This window comes from Bufo bufo, chromosome 7 (assembly GCF_905171765.1).
Source record: "Bufo bufo chromosome 7, aBufBuf1.1, whole genome shotgun sequence".
NCBI lineage: Eukaryota > Metazoa > Chordata > Amphibia > Anura > Bufonidae > Bufo > Bufo bufo.
In genome coordinates, this window is record NC_053395.1 from 144,586,032 (window position 1) to 144,605,362 (window position 19,331).

At 43.0% G+C, this 19,331-nt stretch overlaps 1 protein-coding gene across 1 annotated transcript; it reads left to right on the forward strand.

Moving 5' to 3' along the window:
* Positions 1–296: 296 nt before the first annotated feature.
* On the forward strand, positions 297–18,203 carry LOC121008311 (queuosine salvage protein-like). Its single transcript, XM_040440763.1, has 5 exons — positions 297–436; positions 5,328–5,678; positions 14,850–15,109; positions 16,924–17,119; positions 17,842–18,203. The coding sequence occupies exons 2-5, from the start codon at positions 5,342–5,344 to the stop codon at positions 18,072–18,074; spliced, it is 1,026 nt and encodes a 341-aa protein (XP_040296697.1). The 5' UTR covers positions 297–436; positions 5,328–5,341; the 3' UTR covers positions 18,075–18,203.
* Positions 18,204–19,331: the final 1,128 nt, after the last annotated feature.

Consider the following 19,331-nt stretch of genomic DNA (forward strand, 5'->3'; position numbering starts at 1 on the left):
TGGTCACATGACCGTCTGTCAGCAGCCATTTTATGGACGGGACCTCAATGTGGGCAGCACAAGGGACTTGGCCAACAAGGGGCATACCTTATGAAAATGGTGTAAAATATCAATAAAGGATACATTAGTATATGCCATGTAGTCATCTTACAAACACATTAATAAAAGTAGCCAGAAAGTGGTTATGAAATTTCAACCATAAAATGATTGTTTGCCATATGAGTCATGGATAAACAAGTCCAGACTCTTCCCCTCCTTGTGAACTTGTGCTCTCATGTTAGTTATTATCATTGATGTTGTAACGCTCATTCGTTTATTCCAAAGTAACTGATTTTGTCCAGTAGCATATGACGTGTGCAGTCACGTGCCAAGTTTCCTGCTTATATACAAGTTCTTTTCTGCTGCGACAGTCACACATTGTTCCTGCAAGGCGAAGGTAAGTGATCATTTCATTAGCTGTGACCTTACTGGAGGAGCAGGCATTTATGTACCCCACAGTGGGGGAGATTTATCAAACTGGTGTAAGGTAGAACTGGCTTAGTTACCCATAGCAACCAATCAGATTCCACCTTTCATTTTCCAAAGGAGCTGTGAAAGATGGAATCTGATTTGGCTTTCCGTTTGTGAGATCCGTTCAGGGCTCTCACAAGCGGTCCAAAACGGATCAGTTTTTGCCCTAATTGCGTTCAGAATGCAAAAGGATCCGCTCAGAATGCCTCAGTTTGTCTCCGTTCCATCTCCATTCCGCTCTGGAGGCGGACACCAAAACGCTGTTTGTAGCATTTGGTGTCCGTCTGACGAAACTGAGCCAAACGGATCCATCCTGGCACACAATGTAAGTCAATGGGGACGGATCCGTTTTCACTGATACAATCTGGCACAATAGAAAATTGATCCGTCCTCCATTGACTTTCAATGGTGTTCAAGACGGATCCATCTTGGCTATGTTAAAGATAATACAACCGGATCCGTTCTGAACGGATGCAGACGGTTGTATTATCTGAACGGATCCATCTGTGCAGATCCATGACAGATCCGCACCAAACGCGAGTGTGAAAGTAGCCTAAGCCAGTTCTCCTGTACACCAGTTTTGATAGATCTCTCCCACTAGTATGGTCTCACAGTGTGTTGTTGCTTCATTCGTTTATCCAGTGCGTTATGTATTTTGGTATTATTGACTTTAATGATAGTTTAGTTATATAACTTTCACAAATTGTTTTATTAACCCCATCAGGACCCTGCATTCTTTGGTTTCAGTGTTTACTCCCTGCCTTCCTGTAATCATAACTTTTTATTTTTTTCCCTTCACATAGCCATATGAGGGCTTGTTTTTTGTGGGACGAGTTATAATTTCTAGGGCACCATTTATTGTTGCATACGATTTAGTGGGAAGCTGGAAAGAAAAAAGCTATGCCGACACAGTTTTATGGATTTTGTTTTTGTGTTCCCTATGTGGTAAAATTAACTCGTGCCCTTCATTCACTATGATGACAACAATACCACATTTATATTGCTTTTCTTATGTTTTGATACTGGAATTTTTTTTATTTTGTTATAGTTATGTGTACAGAGCTGTGTGGTGTCTCATTTTTTGCAGGTCAATTTAGATTTTATTGATACCATTTTGAAGTGTGTTTAACTTTTTGATCACTTTTTATTAAAAATTTTTGAGAGGGGAAGTGACAAAAAATGGCAAATTGTCTATTTTGTGAATTTATTTCTGTTATGCCATTCTCTGTATGGGAATAATATTTTTATATTTTAATAGTACAGGTGTTTTGGGATGCGGCAATGCCTATAATGTTTATTTATTTATTTATTTATTCATTTTAATTATGGCGAAAGGGGGGTGATTTGAATTTTAATATTTTTTAAAACTTTTTTTTTAAGTCGCCCAAGAGCACCATGATAAGCAATACATTGCATTGAATTGCTAATGCAGTTTCATTGCAGATTTTCTATGTTCTCATGCAGCCCTCCACCTACCGGCTCCATAGAAGCTACAGCTCTTATAAGCCCTGGTTTTTTCAAAGGAGACCAGAGCTTTCAGAATGAACCAACACTCCCCGACGCCACGCAATCGGTGTTATCTGCAATCGTGTTATCGCTAATTGCAGACATTAGCCCTGGGCCCTATTTTATAAATACCGGACTTGTACATGTACATCGAGATCTAGAAAAAGTTAAAGCCTAAAGCAGGGTGCCAAAGTAAAAAAAAAAAAAAAAAAAAGACTCGCCTGTTACCCAGCATTCTGGATCCATCTCCAGCTCCCGTCTCTGCTGCTTCCGGTCCTCACTAAACAGGAAGTGCGACGTGCTGTCAGCATGCATATGTCCACTGTCCGGCTAATCACTGGCCTCAGTGTAACCTGTGCAGGAACAGCATATGACCACTGTGGATAGGTATACGTTTTTTATGGTGAGACACTTTTGAAGAGGCATTACCAAACATCATTAACCCTTTCATGACCAAGGGTCATTGATGCCCTAATGTCCAGGTCAAAATTTACAAATCTGACATGCGTCACTTTATGTGGTAATAGCTTTGGAACACTTTTACTTATCCAAACCATTCTGAGATTGTTTTCCTCGTGACATATTGTACTTCATGATAGTCATATATTTGAGTCAATATATTTCACCTTTATTTATGAAAAAAATCCAAAATGTACCCAAAATTTAGAAAAATTCACAATTTTACAAATTTCAATTTCTCTGCTTCTAAAACAGAAAGTCATACCTAATAAAATATTTATTACTTAACATTTCCCATATGTCTACTTTATGTTGGCATAATTTTGGAAATGTCATTTTATTTTTTTAGGACGTTAGAAGGCTTAGAAGTTTAGAAGCAATTCTTAAAATTTTTAAGAAAATTTCCAAAACCCACTTTATAAGGACCAGTTCAGGTCTGAAGTCACTTTGTGGGGCCTACATAGTGGATACCCCCATAAATGACCCCATTGCAGAAACTACACCCCTCAAGTTACTCAAAACTGATTTTACAAACTTTTTTAACCCTTAGGTGTTCCACAAGAATTAAAGGAAAATGGAGATGAAATTTCAAAATTTCACATTTTTGGCAGATTTTCCATTTTATTGCATTTTTTTATTTAACACATTTAGGGTTAACAGCCAAACAAAACTCAATATTTATTACCCAGATTCTGCGGTTTACAGAAACACCCCACATGTGGTCGTAAACTGCTGTACGGGCACACGGCAGGGCGCAGAAGGAAAGGAATGCCATACGGTTTTTTGGAAGGCAGATTTTGCTGGATTGGTTTTCTGAACGCCATATGTTTTTTATTTTCTGCCGATCGTCTTGTGCAAGGGCTCGTTTTTTTGCAGAAAGTGTTGAGGTTTTAATTGGTACCATTTTTGGGTACATAGGATTTTTTGATCATTCATTATTACACTTTATAGGGCAAGGTGACCAAAAAATTGGCTGTTTTGGAACAGCTTTCATTTATTTATTTTTACAGCGTCATCTGAGGAGTTAGTCATGTGATAGTTTTATAGAGAAGATCGTTACGGACGTGGCAATACCTAATATGTATACTTTTTCTTATTTATTTAAGTTTCACACAATTATAGCATTTCTGAAACCAAAAAAATTATGTTTTAGTGTCTCCATAGTTGAGAGCCATAGCTTTTATATTTTTTGGGCGATTGTCTTAAATAGGGTATCATGTTTTGCGGAATGAGGTGACGGTTTAATTGGTACTATTTTGGGGGTCATAAGCCTTTTTTATCGCTTGCTGTTGCACTATTTGTGATGTAAGGTGACAAAAATAGCTTTTTTTGGCACAGTTTTTTTTTTTTTTTTTTTTTTTAATAGTGTTTATCGGACTGGGTCTATCATGTGATATATTTATAGAGACGGTCGTTACGGACGCGGTGACACCTAATATGTGTATTTTATTTTTTCATTTTTTTTATAGGAAAAGGCAATTTCTTTTTTTAATTTACATTTTTATTTATTTATTTATTTTTCATTTTTATTATTTTCACTTTCCTTTTTTATTCAAGTCCCTCTTGGATCATGAAGATCCAATGGGGCTGATGGCTGTACTATACTTTGCAATGCTCTTGCATTGCAAAGTATAATACTATTAGATGCCCTGTAGGTGGCAGCACCGGATGCCTTTGCCATGGCAACCGGACGCCTTTGCAAAGCGTCCGGTTGCCATGGCAACCATCGGGCGCTGCTATCAGCGCTGCAGCCCCGATGGTTCAGAGAGGGAGCTCCCTCCCTCTATTAACCCCATGGATGCTGCAACCGCGGCATCTATGGGGTTACAGCAGAGTGTCAGCATAGAGCTGACACTCGCTGCTGATGGCGGCGGCTCAGGAATGGAGCCGCCGCCACACACACAGCGGGGGCACAGGATCGGGGGCAGCGCTGGAATGGGGGGGGTGTATTGGGGGTACGGCGGCTAACCTGAGGGTGAGGGAGGCTGGGGCAGGAGGGGCGGGGAGACAGCATGGGGCGGACCGCATCAGGGAGGGACTACATGAATATGGATCGGGCGGGGGAACTACTTCATCAGGGGCAGGCGCGCACAGGGGGGTGTTGGAGGAGCACAGATCGGGGGGCACAGGAAGGGGGCACAGATTGGGGGCCACAGAGACACTACCTGATTTCAGGCTGTGATCTGCAGAGCGCAGATCAGAGCCTGAAACCGGCATTTTTTCCACTGCCGCGATCCGATTGGTTAGTCTGCACAGACTAACCAATCGGATCGATTGTCGGCAAGGGGCCACTCTGATTGGTCCCTTGCCGACATTACTGAACTGTATGCTGTCCGTGACAGCAGCAGGGCAGGGGCAGAAGCTTTAATCCAAGCGCTTTGCAGCGCTTGGATTAAAGAACTGTCTTGACGTTTATAGACGTGATAGCTGCACGGGGCATGTGCAGCTATCACGTATATATACAGATTGCAGTCGGGAAAGGGTTAATAAACAATTATGGCATATCCATAGGAAACGTTTTCATAATTGCATCAAACCATGCAGTTTTTACAAACATAATTATTGACTGACTGATTTTCTTAATGTGGCAGGAAACACTACAAAAGCTACATCAAAATTGTCGTATAACTATGCCTTTAGGTGGTCAGTGACATTAAAAGTTATTTAAAGGCAATGTTCCCTATCTCCATCCCAGAACTTAGCGACCCCGCGTATTTCCACATATAACAACTACAGTATAATAATTTGTATTTACTATATGTCACTATATAATAATGTGATGCAGTGTGATACCTGCACAAACTGGACTGTTTCAAATGTATAGAGATATTGACTGTTCAATCTCATCACAGGACAGTAAATCAGAATGGCAGCTCCACTTGGACCCAGAGAGACTGGCAAGTTCATCACTGAAAACAGCAAGAATGTGTTTGTGGACATGGAGGGTGTGCACTCCCTCGCTGAGAAGCTCTTTGAGAAGATTGATCGTAAGGAGCTCACCTTGAAGGGATGGAAATTCCTCCATGAATTAAACCCACAGGGCTCTGGGGAAGATGCTGTCAACTGGGTGTTTTTTGCAGACACTTTGAACTTCTCCTTCTGGTCAGAAAATCAAGATAAGAAGTACTTGGTCAAGTACAAAGGAAAGGAGTATAGTGGCTACTGGTCATTTTGTGCTGCCATAAATCGTTCCTTGGATGAAGGTTAGTAAATTACTGTGGCTATTGTGTCCATACATCCTATGCTTTCTGTGTCATCGACTTGACTGCCCATAGATACTTCTAAGGCCACAGCTCCCCTGCCGCCGTCCGCTCCTGCCACAGTTCCCCCACCGCTGTACGCTTCTCTCTCGGCTCAGGAGATGCAGAGTGCAGCTTCTCTCTCGGCTCAGGATGGCAGAGTGGCGCAGAGTGTTAGCTGTAATGTCCAGCTAACACTCTGCTTGAAAAAACTGACATCGGTGCTGGCCTGATGTCGGCCGTTTAACCCCTTCCATGCTATGGTCCTTAGGGACCGCTGTATGGAGGGGCTAACCATCGGGCCGCTGCTCTGCCCCTCTCTTAGCCAGGGAGAATGAGCTCAAGGATGTCTCCCTGGCTAAGAGCGGGGCGCTCTGATTGGATGCGCTCACAGCCAGGGAGAAGATAACCGCTCCCAGGGAAAATACAAGTCTCCGCCTAGTATAACCGAGTCGCCTTATTATAATATAAGGCGGCAAAATATACCAAGCCAACAGCGGACGAACGTGAGGTTCTGTATAAAAAAATAAAATGCCATGGCATCAGTGGGGGCCGCCCTGTAAGGTAGGATAATAATTAGACTAGAGCTAGCCTGATGAAAGGTCCTCTTTAATATAGACTATTCCTACTAATGTTTATGCACTACTGTTCTAGCATCCGTTATTGTAACGGGCTTAATGTCTAATTGTATATAATTTAATAAGATTAAAAAAATCAAAGGGGATAATATACCCTTAAATAGAGGCATATTTCAATACATTGCAGTTATGAAGGCTAACAACTGCATAGGATAAGTTGCATCTGAGCTATCCAACAGCAGTTCTGGTTAGGAACTGACCACTGTACTCAGATGATAGATAAACTCCTTCTTTTGGAGATTTTTTAAAATTAATTTAGTTACCTTTTTTATTATAAAGACAATAGCAAACCCTGAAAGCTGAATGCAGACTGTGATGACAGGGACAAACAATTAGTTCCCTTGCACAAGGCATAAGGCCCAAAAGTGCAAGCGATAAGAGATATATATCAAAATATAAAACTCTTAATTGAGCAACAAGAGAAAGAAAGGAATGAGCAACAAAAGAGAAAGAAAGGGAAGAAAAGGGCTGCCGAAATTCTAAAGAATCCTGCAACATTGTCCAATGATGGCAAGATTTTAGAAACTTATCCTGCCCACCTCTGAGCAAAGCGGTGAGATCCTCCTTCCTTATGATCTCCTGCACCTTGTGGAACTGCAAGGCAAATCATTGGAGGAGCCAAAGGGCTGAGATATGTGCAGCATTAACCAAACGGCAAAGCACAGAGTGTGGAGAGTGGGATGCCACAAAAATGCAATAGAAACATTGACATGGAAATACTTTGTGCATTTAGGCCACCCTGTACTTCATAGTCTTTCAGTGGAGAGCGTTTTGGTTCCTCCATCCTATCACACCAGGTTCTTACAAGTTATCTTGTACATTAAAAAATGAGGCCTGACAATCCAATGAAATTCTGGTTTCTGCTCAGAGTTCAGCCAGATGTGATATCCCATTCAATTTACCTATCTGCTTCTGAAGTTGAATTTCTTCTATAACTCAGGTGTCAATAATATTAAAATGTTTTTTAAGAGATATACCCTGGAGTTTATGAGGGATCAGTCACTCTCAAACTAATCTGATCAGCTTCTATTAGGTAGCAAACTCCAGATTGGACCAAGGTAACTGACAGCCACTGTCAAAGTAAATGAAATCATGTGGTGCATCAAAAAAGGCATATACTGTATGTACATGACAAGAAGACAGCGACCAAGGTATTAGTCAGATTATCAAATTTGGCGTTATTACGTATGGACAGCACAGATATTAATCTGGAGATGGGCTGTTGGTCCAAGGATTTATTCTGATTGCCAACCCGGAGCTGAATGGGATATTTACCACTAAAATTAGGACACTTGCCACCTTCCTCATAGAGTTGTTTACCTTCCTCTCAATCTACATTATAGGATTAAATGTTGGTCTTGAACTACCTGTGTCCTTTTTCAACTGCAGTATATAAACTATAATTATGTAATATTGAGATAGATATATATATATATATATATATATTGTAAGGGATCGCCTCTTATTTGAGGGTCATTCTCACAATGATCTTCATCGACCACAGGGTTAGGGGCCAAACATTGCTTTTATTTGGCACCTCAGCAAAACCAAAACAAACAATACAAATAAAACACCTGCCCGGCTGGGCTCTAACTAAACATGAGGACTCCCTACCTCACTGAAAGCCCCGTTCACACACGGGATGAACATGCGGCTTTTCCCAGCCTAATAATCCAGCACTTCCAGGCTGTAACAAAGTCCAGTACCTTTTGGGGGATTGTGGCCCAGAAGTCCTCCTGACTCTGGCCTAGCGACCGTCGATTCCAAGACCTCGCGGAGTCCCCCAAAGTTCAGGCTAACACCTAGCCCCGTGGCCCCTCAGCCAGCTCGGCTGAGCCCACCTGTACAGAGCCTTCCCAGGCCTCTGCTGCACACAGACTCTTCCTCCTCCTAACAGTCTGGACTGGGCTCTTATCCCAGACTGATTGTTCCACCTGGTGCGGCCTCTGACCTGCTGATTGACAGCGAAGAAATGGAAACTCCTGCCATATCTCTCCCCTAGCAGCCGTGAGGCCTTTCACTGCTTCACATATCCCCCCCCCCCCTTTGTTCAAGCCCGTAGGGGTGAACACTAGCAGCAAACCCAGATGCTTGTGAGAGGGCATCTACCTGGCCTACAGTCTTCCCTTTATTCTGCCAGACCCAGGACAACAGCGCTTGGTTTGTCATGAACACGAGTTTACTCTGGAGTAGATCATATCTATGGGACTTTCTTCCCCATCTCATGAGCAGGTGCTCTCTTTCACGAGCGAAGATGTTACGCCTTCGCACCCATGGCCTCTCTCTTTTCTTTCTTTTTCTCTCCACATTTGGCCTTCGGCCTCTGGAACTTCTCTCAGAAGATGTTTTTATATGATCAGCAAGCTCTCTTTTTTGATTCTCAGGCTTTTGTACATGCTCCTCATGTCCTTTCTTGGACTGCTGCAACTCTTGACTGAACGGTTCCAGTTCATGGTTGTGTCTCGACCCTTTCTCCTTCAGCAGAGCAGGCTTGTCCCCGCACGCTTTTTTAAAGTGCCTCCAGTGCACATCTTCCATCTTCCCAGCTGTGGTTTCCCCCACGTTGGCAGCAGTTTCAGAGACCTCTGCTTCTTTAGTGGCTTTTTCCACATCAGTAGCGACTTTTTCGGTCTCTGCAGCACCTGAGGACTTCACGTCCCCCAACATCTCGGCCTTAACTTCTTCAGCCTTTGTTTCCTTGGACCCGGCATCATATACTTGCCCTTTTAAGTCCTTCTCCTCTTTCTCCAGAGGCTCACCCAGGACACTGTTCTCCTTTTGGGAGGAATTCGGGAGAGCCAGGCCACAGTAGTAGACAGGATCTGCATACTGGTCGTCCATCTCCTCATATTTCTTCCCCAGCAGGCTGGCTACTTGGAATATCTTGTAGGCGGAGGGGTCGTCTTTTGCCACCTGGTCCTGGTTACACACTGTCATGAGACTCTTGGGCTCTGCATCCACATCAGCCCCATCAACGGGTTCAGCAGAAAGACCTTCCATCTTCTCTGCCTCGGGCGGTACTACAGCGCCATCATCTCTAGACCGCCTCCTAACAGGCTCTGGCTTAGACCTCTTGACATCCTTCAGAGGACTCTTCTCTTCAGGTTTCTCATTTTCCACCTGCTGCTGGAGAGCACGCTTAGACTTCTCCAACTCATAGACGTTCTTCCCGACGTCATCTTTTGAGCTCATGAGATCTTCCATCTCTGCTCTGAGTTGCCTGTTCAGCCTCTCAAATTCATCTCGCTCCTCAAGTACTTCTTCAAGAGCTCTGGCCAAGGAGAGGGTCTTGGTCGCCTTCTCTCGAGCATCAGTCTCCGCTTGGTCACGTTCTTTGGCATATCTGGCCGAGGTGGTTTTCTCTTCAGCCAGGAGCTTGTCCAACATCTTCTGTTTCTTCTCCAATTTAGACACAATTTGTTTCTGGTGGTCCAGGTCTACCATCCGATCACGCAACTCTTGTACAAGTTGAGCCATCCTGGCTTCCAAATGTCTTTTCTCCTCCAAGAGAGCAGATGTTTCTGAGGCGCTGTTTAGAACCTCATCAGCCAGCTCATCTTTTTCCTGCTCTGCATGAAGTCTGGATCGCTCAGAAGCTGCAAGCTCCTCTTGAAGTTGGAGAATTTCCGCTTCTATTATTGACTCTACAGTCGTGGCCAAAAGTTTTGAGAATGACATAAATATTGGAAATTGGAAAAGTTGCTGCTTAAGTTTTTATAATAGCAATTTGCATATACTCCAGAATGTTATGAAGAGTGATCAGATGAATTGCATAGACCTTCTTTGCCATGAAAATTAACTTAATCCCCAAAAAAACTTTCTACTGCATTTCAATGCTGTCATTACAGGACCTGCTGAGATCATTTCAGTAATCGTCTTGTTAACTCAGGTGAGAATGTTGACGAGCACAAGGCTGGAGATTATTATGTCAGGCTGATTGGGTTAAAATGGCAGACTTGACATGTTAAAAGGAGGGTGATACTTGAAATTGTTCTTCCATTGTTAACCATGGTGACCTGCAAAGAAACGCGTGCATCCATCATTGCGTTGCATAAAAATGGCTTCACAGGCAAGGACATTGTGGCTACTAAGATTGCACCTCAATCAACAATTTATAGGATCATCAAGAACTTCAAGGAAAGAGGTTCAATTCTTGTTAAGAAGGCTTCAGGGCGTCCAAGAAAGTCCAGCAAGCGCCAGGATCGTCTCCTAAAGAGGATTCAGCTGCGGGATCGGAGTGCCACCAGTGCAGAGCTTGCTCAGGAATGGCAGCAGGCAGGTGTGAGCGCATCTGCACGCACAGTGAGGCGAAGACTTTTGGAAGATAGCCTGGTGTCAAGAAGGTCAGCAAAGAAGCCACTTCTCTCCAAAAAAAACATCAGGGACAGATTGATCTTCTGCAGAAAGTATGGTGAATGGACTGCTGAGGACTGGGGCAAAGTCATATTCTCCGATGAAGCCTCTTTCCGATTGTTTTGGGCATCTGGAAAAAGGCTTGTCCGGAGAAGAAAAGGTGAGCGATACCATCAGTCCTGTGTCATGCCAACAGTAAAGCATCCTGAGACCATTCATGTGTGGGGTTGCTTCTCATTAAAGGGAGTGGGCTCACTCACAATTTTGCCCAAAAACACAGCCATGAATAAAGAATGGTACCAAAACACCCTCCAACAGCAACTTCTTCCAAAAATCCAACAACAGTTTGGTGAAGAACAATGCATTTTCCAGCACGATGGAGCATCGTGCCATAAGGCAAAAGTGATAACTAAGTGGCTCGGGGACCAAAACGTTGACATTTTGGGTCCATGGCCTGGAAACTCCCCAGATCTTAATCCCATTGAGAACTTGTGGTCAATCCTCAAGAGGCGGGTGGACAAACAAAAACCCACTAATTCTGACAAACTCCAAGAAGTGATTATGAAAGAATGGGTTGCTATCAGTCAGGAATTGGCCCAGAAGTTGATTGAGAGCATGCCCAGTCAAATTGCAGAGGTCCTGAAAAAGAAGGGCCAACACTGCAAATACTGACTCTTTGCATAAATGTCATGTAATTATCGATAAAAGTCTTTGAAACGTATGAAGTGCGTGTAATTATATTTCACTACATCACAGAAACATCTGAAACAAAGATCTAAAAGCAGTTTAGCAGCAAACTTTGTGAAAACTAATATTTGTGTCATTCTCAAAACTTTTGGCCACGATTGTAGTTCCTTCAGTTCGTTCATCTCTTTCTGTGACTCCTCTGGAGAATCCTGCAGTTGCTCTGCGAGAACTGCTAGCCCCATCTCTAGTGTATCTAGGGACTGTGCAGAGTGAGCGAAAACATCTTCAAGTTTGTAGCTGTACTGTCCTGTCAGGTCATCTACAACTGTCTGGATATGAGCTTCAGACACTAGGCTGTCACCCGACTGAACTCTCGTCTCGTCAGATATAACTGTCATCTGGTCCCTACTAGTAACCACTTTAGTTTTGCTGGGTCTTGACATGGTAGCCTCACTCTCGGAGTTGCTAACTGTCACGGCACATACGCCACTTATACTGCTCGTGTCATTATTAACCCTGACCTCTAGGGGCACCCATGAGTCAATCCCCACCTGGGACATTTTATTAATCATAGAAACCTGTGGAGACTGCACATCCACATCTGGTACGTGTGGTACACCCTCTAGCCCCGCCACATTGTCTACAATGGGGTCTCCTAGCGGTGTTTCTTCAACATTTATCAACACTTTTATATCAGACACATGTTTACCAACAGGGGGAGCTTTTTCCCCAATCACAGCCTGCAAAGGAAAAGGCATGTCATTATTATCACATATTTCACATGACATCACATTTCCATTATGCATTTCGGCAAACATGGTACCATCACTTTGCACCTTATCTGCACCCTTGTTCTCAATGTGCAGCTCCTTCACATTATCATTTAAAGGGACAGGTACAGGTTCTGCAGGAGTTTTGTCACTCTCTGCAGAAGTGTCTCCATTACTTAAAACCTCCAAGCATAAGGGGAAATTACGGCCCACCATTTCCTCATGTATGAGCGTATTTGTAACATCAGGTTCACAAGTCCCAGTTCTCATCGGAGACTCTCCCTCAGTGAGAACCACCTGAGAGTCCGTATTTTTCACATAATTGTCCCAAACATGTAACACTCTACCAGTCTCTGGGGCGGCCATCATGCTACCTCTTACCTGGGCTAGCATGGGATCTCTGACTTTCACCACCCCAAATCTAGCTTTGATCACAGGCTCTTTGGGCGACCCAGAAACCTTCTCCCCTGCAGGTTCCTGCGAGGGAGTAACCGCAACAGGCTTACCCGCCTGTTCAGACACTGTGTTTTTCCAAATGTCATACACTTCCGAGACGGTTTTTCGCCTCAGTGATTTTTTCGTCACTGACCCAGCCGGTTTCCACTGCGGCCGGCTCACGGTCACTGGATCTGCCACACAACTATTAACAGGAACAATCTTACCACCTGACGTCGTGGATTCGGGAGACGACGATATTCCCAGGACATCTCTACCAAGATCACCAGCCTTCTCTTGGTTCCTGGTATTCCGAACACCCGCAGACTCCTTACTGCAAACGTTGCCACCGGAAACAGCATGGCCTGGAGTCCCGACTTTTCCTGGACGGTATTTCCAGCCGCACTCTTTAGGACTTTGCGCACACGTGCAGGAAACATAGGATCTCCTGAGAGCCGCACCGCTCTCCACCTCCTTTTCTTCCCGACGATCGCCCTTGGCAACAGCACACATATTTTCCTCTGGAACTCCAGCCGCACAACTCGAAGCCTTTTTTCCGCTCCATAGCTGTCAGAAGAACGGAAAGTCTTTGCCAAGCACAAACTCCTCTTCCAGGGTCTCACATTTTAAGAGCTCCCATTGCACAGGGCCATAGTCCGTGATAAAGGGCAGAGACACGGTGACATCTGTCTCTGGCCCCCTCTTTAGAAAGTCCAGTACTCCGGGCTTAACCCAGGACACGCGTTGGCGGGAATCTAAAGTGACCCACAGCGGGATTCCCCCAATCCCCAACTCGCAGGATCTTTCTGTATCAGATCTTCTGACCTCACAATCATCCATTGCATAGTCCTGCTGCAGGTGGGTCTGCACAGACCTCATAGTGACAACAACAAAAAAAACATTATTATTTTTTTTTTCAGTCAGTCTCTTCTCTGGGCTTCTGGGCCTTTAAATCTCTGCACCACAGCAAAAATAGTCCACAATAGCACGAGCAGCACCTGCTCCACCGAACAAACAGGCTTCCGGCCCTTTAACTCCACACACTGCAAAACAGCTTTCAGCAGCACCTGTTGTCTCGCCGTTGCCCCTAGCAACCGACAGTTGCCCTTCTCTCATGGACAACTTGCCCGCATCCGACACCAATTGTAAGGGATCGCCTCTTATTCGTGGGTCATTCTCACAATGATCTTCATCGACCACAGGGTTAGGGGCCAAACATTGCTTTTATTTGGCACCTCAGCAAAACCAAAACAAACAATACAAATAAAACACCTGCCCGGCTGGGCTCTAACTAAACATGAGGACTCCCTACCTCACTGAAAGCCCCGTTCACACACGGGAAGAACATGCGGCTTTTCCCAGCCTAACAATCCAGCACTTCCAGGCTGTAACAAAGTCCAGTACCTTTTGGGGGATTGTGGCCCAGAAGTTCTCCTGACTCTGGCTTAGCGACCGTCGATTCCAAGACCTCGCAGAATCCCTCAAAGTTCAGGCTAACACCTAGCCCTGTGGCCCCTCAGCCAGCTCGGCTGAGCCCACCTGTACAGAGCCTTCCCAGGCCTCTGCTGCACACAGACTCTTCCTCCTCCTAACAGTCTGGACTGGGTTCTTATCCCAGACTGATTGTTCCACCTGGTGCGGCCTTTGACCTGTTGATTGACAGCGAAGAAATGGAAACTCCTGCCATATCTCTCACTTAGCAGCTGTGAGGCCTGTCACTGCCTCACAATATATATATATGTCCTAAAGAGAGATGAGTGAATCGATTTGTTCATCAGAGTTCTTGAGAAACAAGGGGCTGTCCCTGCTACTTGAGAGGCTCCCCCCTTCCTGATTGACAGGGCCTGACACCTCACCTGCTCCTTTCAAGTTTGCACCTGTGCCTCTACACTGAGTAGTGGTGCAAGCGCAGACATTAAAAGGGCTAAACAAGATGTCCGGACCCGTCAATCAAGCAGGGTTGCTCTCTTGAGCAGTGGGGACAGACCCTCGTTTGATGAACGAATCAATTAGTACAATTAGATTTGCTCAATTCTAGTGCTAACATAAAAGGATTGATCAAATTTGTATTCTGAATGTGGGTGTAGCTGAATGGGGCACAGAGGTATCCATCATACCTAGCATTATAAATGGCACAGGATAGGTGGAGGTGCAGGTACAGATTTTTCACTGGGGCACAGGAACTTCAAGTTATGCCTTTGATTCTGAACACAATGAAGATCCTTAATAAATGTTCCCCTATACATTTTCAGGAATTCCAATCACTACGCCATCATATTATTCCACTGTATCACTGGACCAGCTAAAGTATGTTTTCCGTTCTGACACGGATGTTCCAATCACTATGATTGAAACTCGTCTTGAGATCCTTCATCAGACTGGAAAGATCCTGATGGAAAAGTTTGGAGGCTCTTTTCTGAACTGTGTAAAGAAGAGTGAAAGAAGTGCAGTGAAACTCTTGCAGCTGGTGATAGAGAACTTTCCATCCTACAGAGATGAAGCAGTCTACCAGGTTAGAGTACTGCCAGTTGTAAAAACAGTTCTATGAAGTGTAATATTAGTGTAACAGTATCAGAGTAGCATATTCGTCAATTTCTTAGTTAAAGGATTTATCCCACAAACTTAAAACTCTCTTTAGCCACTTACCTGGAGGACATTCTTCCCTTTCTCTGGTTGGGCAGCAATTGCCAGAATGCGTTGAAATGATCTAATGTTAACTGCTTCCTTTCTTGCATAGAAAATAGTCCCAGACATATATCCCCAGAGACACATATGGTATGTAATGTCCATACAATCTCATTCTCCAATGTCTACAAAGATATACCGTAGCTATATATTTCTATGTATTCGGAAGTAATCAGGGCTGCTTCACCTGCTTCTTTATGGGATCACTATGCCAGCACTGAGGGAAAAGGAAAGGGAGAATGGGAACTAGTGAGCTTGTTAGTAGTAGTTAGTAGTCACGACTGATTGCAAGAGAAGGTGGACCACAAGGATAGACAGCAGCGGGCGCCACCAGAGAGAAAAATGTAATGTACATAAGCAAAACAATATTTTTTATTGCATGTATAGTGCAATAAAACTTAAAGGGTAACTGTCATGTTTTCATAAAAAAATCAATTTTAGCATATGTTACTGCTGGTGGCGAATTATGCATAAAGAATTATTTAGTTTCTTCACATACCACTGTTTTCCTTGAGTTTTTCCCTTAGTTACGGCTGTTTAAACATTTACAATATGAGGACTTTCTCAAGATGGCTCCTCTACCAGTTCTCTGAGGTCAAAACTGCTTTCCCTCACTTCCCATACACACTTGCTGTGGCCAGCCAATCAGATTGCATTACTGAGTGACACGCCTCCTCACTCTGAAGCCTAATGCAGGCATGCAGTGTGAAGAACCACCCTCCATCTTCCTGTCTTCTTAGGGTACTTTCACACTAGTGTTATTCTTTTCCGGTAGTGAAATCCGGTAAAGGGTCTCCATACCGGAAAAAAACACATCAGTTTTGTCCTAATGCATTGTGAATGGAAAGCAATCCGTTCAGTATGCTTTAGGATGTTCCGTCCCTTGTACGGTATTTGACCGGACAAAATACCACAGCATGCTGCGGTATTTTTTACAGCAAAAATCCCGGAGCTCTACCGCACTTGCCGGATCCATTGAAATGTATTAATGCTGGATCCGGTACCAAGTGTTCCGGAAATTGCCGGATCCGGTTTTCCGGTCTGCGCATGCACAGTTCTTTCTAAATACCGGATTTGTTATTCCAGATAAGTCTAATGGAAAAAAAGATATCCGTTTGCACACGGATTCTTCTAACGCTAGTGTTAAAGTACCCTTAGCCAGAGACAGACAAACCAACTTTCTTTTAAGGGAGCAGTGGAAAGGGACAGAGGACATTAATGAAAGCTGTTATTATAAGGTAATTACAGATCTTTTGACAATCATTGACAGACTAACTCAGGTATACATGCCTAGCTCTAATAAACTAGCAAATAAAAAAAATATGACAGTTACACTTTAACTTGAAATGCCCTGTTCCTTGAGTAGTAATTATTTTTGTGGGATAGCCCATTTAAGTTTACTTCAATTTTTTATTATAAAACAAAAATTAATACCTTTACACTCTTTCACACTCCTGTATTGACAAATACAGTGCTGAACTGGTTTGCAGGTCAGGAATGTGGGAAAGTCGGCAACAGCTCCTGTGGGGATTGTAAAGGAAGCCATATTGGTTGTTACCCAGCATGCAAAGCAATTAAAGGGGACATCCAGCTATAGGTTAGAGCCTCAATCTTTTCACAACCTTTTTTAATCTTCTCCAGGGTAAGAAGGTGGCCTTCTATAAGCGTGCTCAGATCCTTGTGGGAGACACCTGGGCAGTACTAGAAGGAAAAGACGAGGGCTCCTTCCATGACATCGACAAAATAACCATGTTTGCTGACTATCGAGTTCCTCAAACTTTGCTTCACTTTGGAGTCATTAGATATTCGGAAGAGCTAGTGAAAAAGCTAAAAGAAGGTCAGTACACTTCAAGGAGGAGTAATACTAGTTTCCATTTCACCACTTACATTTTATCTCATGGACGTAAGGAGAGCTATTACAATAACAAATGAGACCTACCTGTTAAAATGCCAGTAATATACTGTACATAAAATGTGGAAAAATATTGTAATTCAAGGCTGATATATGGTTGTTTGACTGAAATTCTGAGTCTGCACTACTGACAAGCTCTAATTACAACATGTTCCCTTCTGATTTCTGTCAAGAGCACTGTTGTGGCTGTTGTGATGGAGACCTTCCTACCTGGATTGAACAGTTACATACACCTATATGTGAATACACACAAAAATGCAGCTTCTGACAAAAATCAAAAGAGGACATTTTGTCATAACAAAATCTACTAGTAGTACAGACTCTGGCTTTGGGCCTATAATTTCAAACTATCGTATCACAGTGTAAAAAATGTGAAATTGAAAAATAATTTAAAAATTTAAAGGGGTTGTCCGGGGTTATCATATTGATGACCTATCCTCTATTACACAGGCCGATACAAAGTGAGTGTGGAAGGAACGATTGTTGCGGTCGTTCCTCTCATATTCAGTTCTATTGATTGTCGAATCCTCTTCCCCACATCTTACATTTACTACAAGAGAAAAGTCCTTATGTGGTAGTGTACATTAACAAGAGGCAAAATATATCTTGATTCGCTGGATCTTTTTGAATGGCTCCTCTTCTTACAGGTTGGTTGTTTCAGAATGGAGATCGGGAGGAGATGGAGATCAGGGGCTGCTCTATCTGGGCTGTGGAGCTGATTTATGAGCATGTGCAGGAACTATTCAAAAAGAAGGGAGGAAAAATAAGCCATGAAGTCAATCCTATACTCCTCAATAACTTTTTGTGGGACTTTGCACGTGACAACAGAAAGGCTGTAGATGTTGTACCCTTTCACAGAGTGCGCTGCATCTATTACTAGTGGCTTTTATGCTGCTTACAACATGCTGTAATAACATACTTGGGGATACAAAGTTTATATGATGACGCAAAGGCTTTTTTTTTACTTATATTTGCATATGATTTGTAAGTAAATAAATAATTTCCAATATTTTATAATTCATGTCTCTGTCTAGTTTTTAAAAGGACTGCGAAAGTATATTTTACATCGCCATGTAATGAGTCTTGGGGGCTAATTTATCACTTCCTTTAAGACAAAAAACTAGGCTAGGCTAAAAAGTCAAACATTTTGGTGTACTAGTTTTCCGCAAAAATGTGTGATTTTTTTTTTTCCTATTTCACCTGCTCTCACAACTTTTGAAAAGTAGATGAAAAGAAGGCGCAGTAAACTATGTCAAATAAGCATTCCCACAAACCTTTTTATTCTCTGGCCACAATGTAAAGTGTAGTGAAGGTAGTATATTTATCTTTGTGAGTTATATACTTCCTTCCGGTCCTCAGCTGTGTCATGTGACTGACACTTTGACTCTCCAACTGACAAAGCGCATTATGTGTGGACTTATGCCTACGTACAAGTTGTGTTCAAAATAATAGCAGTGTGTTTAAAAAAAGTGAATAAAGCTCAAAATTCTTCTAATAGCTTTTATTTCCATACACACAAATGCATTGGGAACACTACACATTCTATTCCAAATCAAAACATGAAGAAAAATATATCAAATTTGTGTTGTTCCTCTAAAAAATTGAAGTGACTATTAGACTGTTCAAAAAAATAGCAGTGTTTGTATTTTTCTTTACAAACTCAAACACTCACTATATACAGTCAGGTCCATAAATATTGGGACATTGACACAATTCTAACATTTTTGGCTCTATACACCACCATAATGGATTTGAAATGGAACGAACAAGATGTGCTTTAACTGCAGACTGTCAGCTTTAATTTGAGGGTATTAACATCCAAATCAGGTGAACGGTGTAGGAATTACAACAGTTTGCATATGTGCCTCCCACTTGTTAAGGGACCAAAAGTAATGGGACAGAATAATAATCATAAATCAAACTTTCACTTTTTAATACTTGGTTGCAAATCCTTTGCAGTCAATTACAGCCTGAAGTCTGGAATGCATAGACATCACCAGACACTGGGTTTCATCCCTGGTGATGCTCTGCCAGATGCTCTACTGCAACTGTCTTCAGTTCCTGCTTGTTCTTGGGGAATTTTCCCTTCAGTTTTGTCTTCAGCAAGTGAAATGCATGCTCAATCGGATTCAGGTCA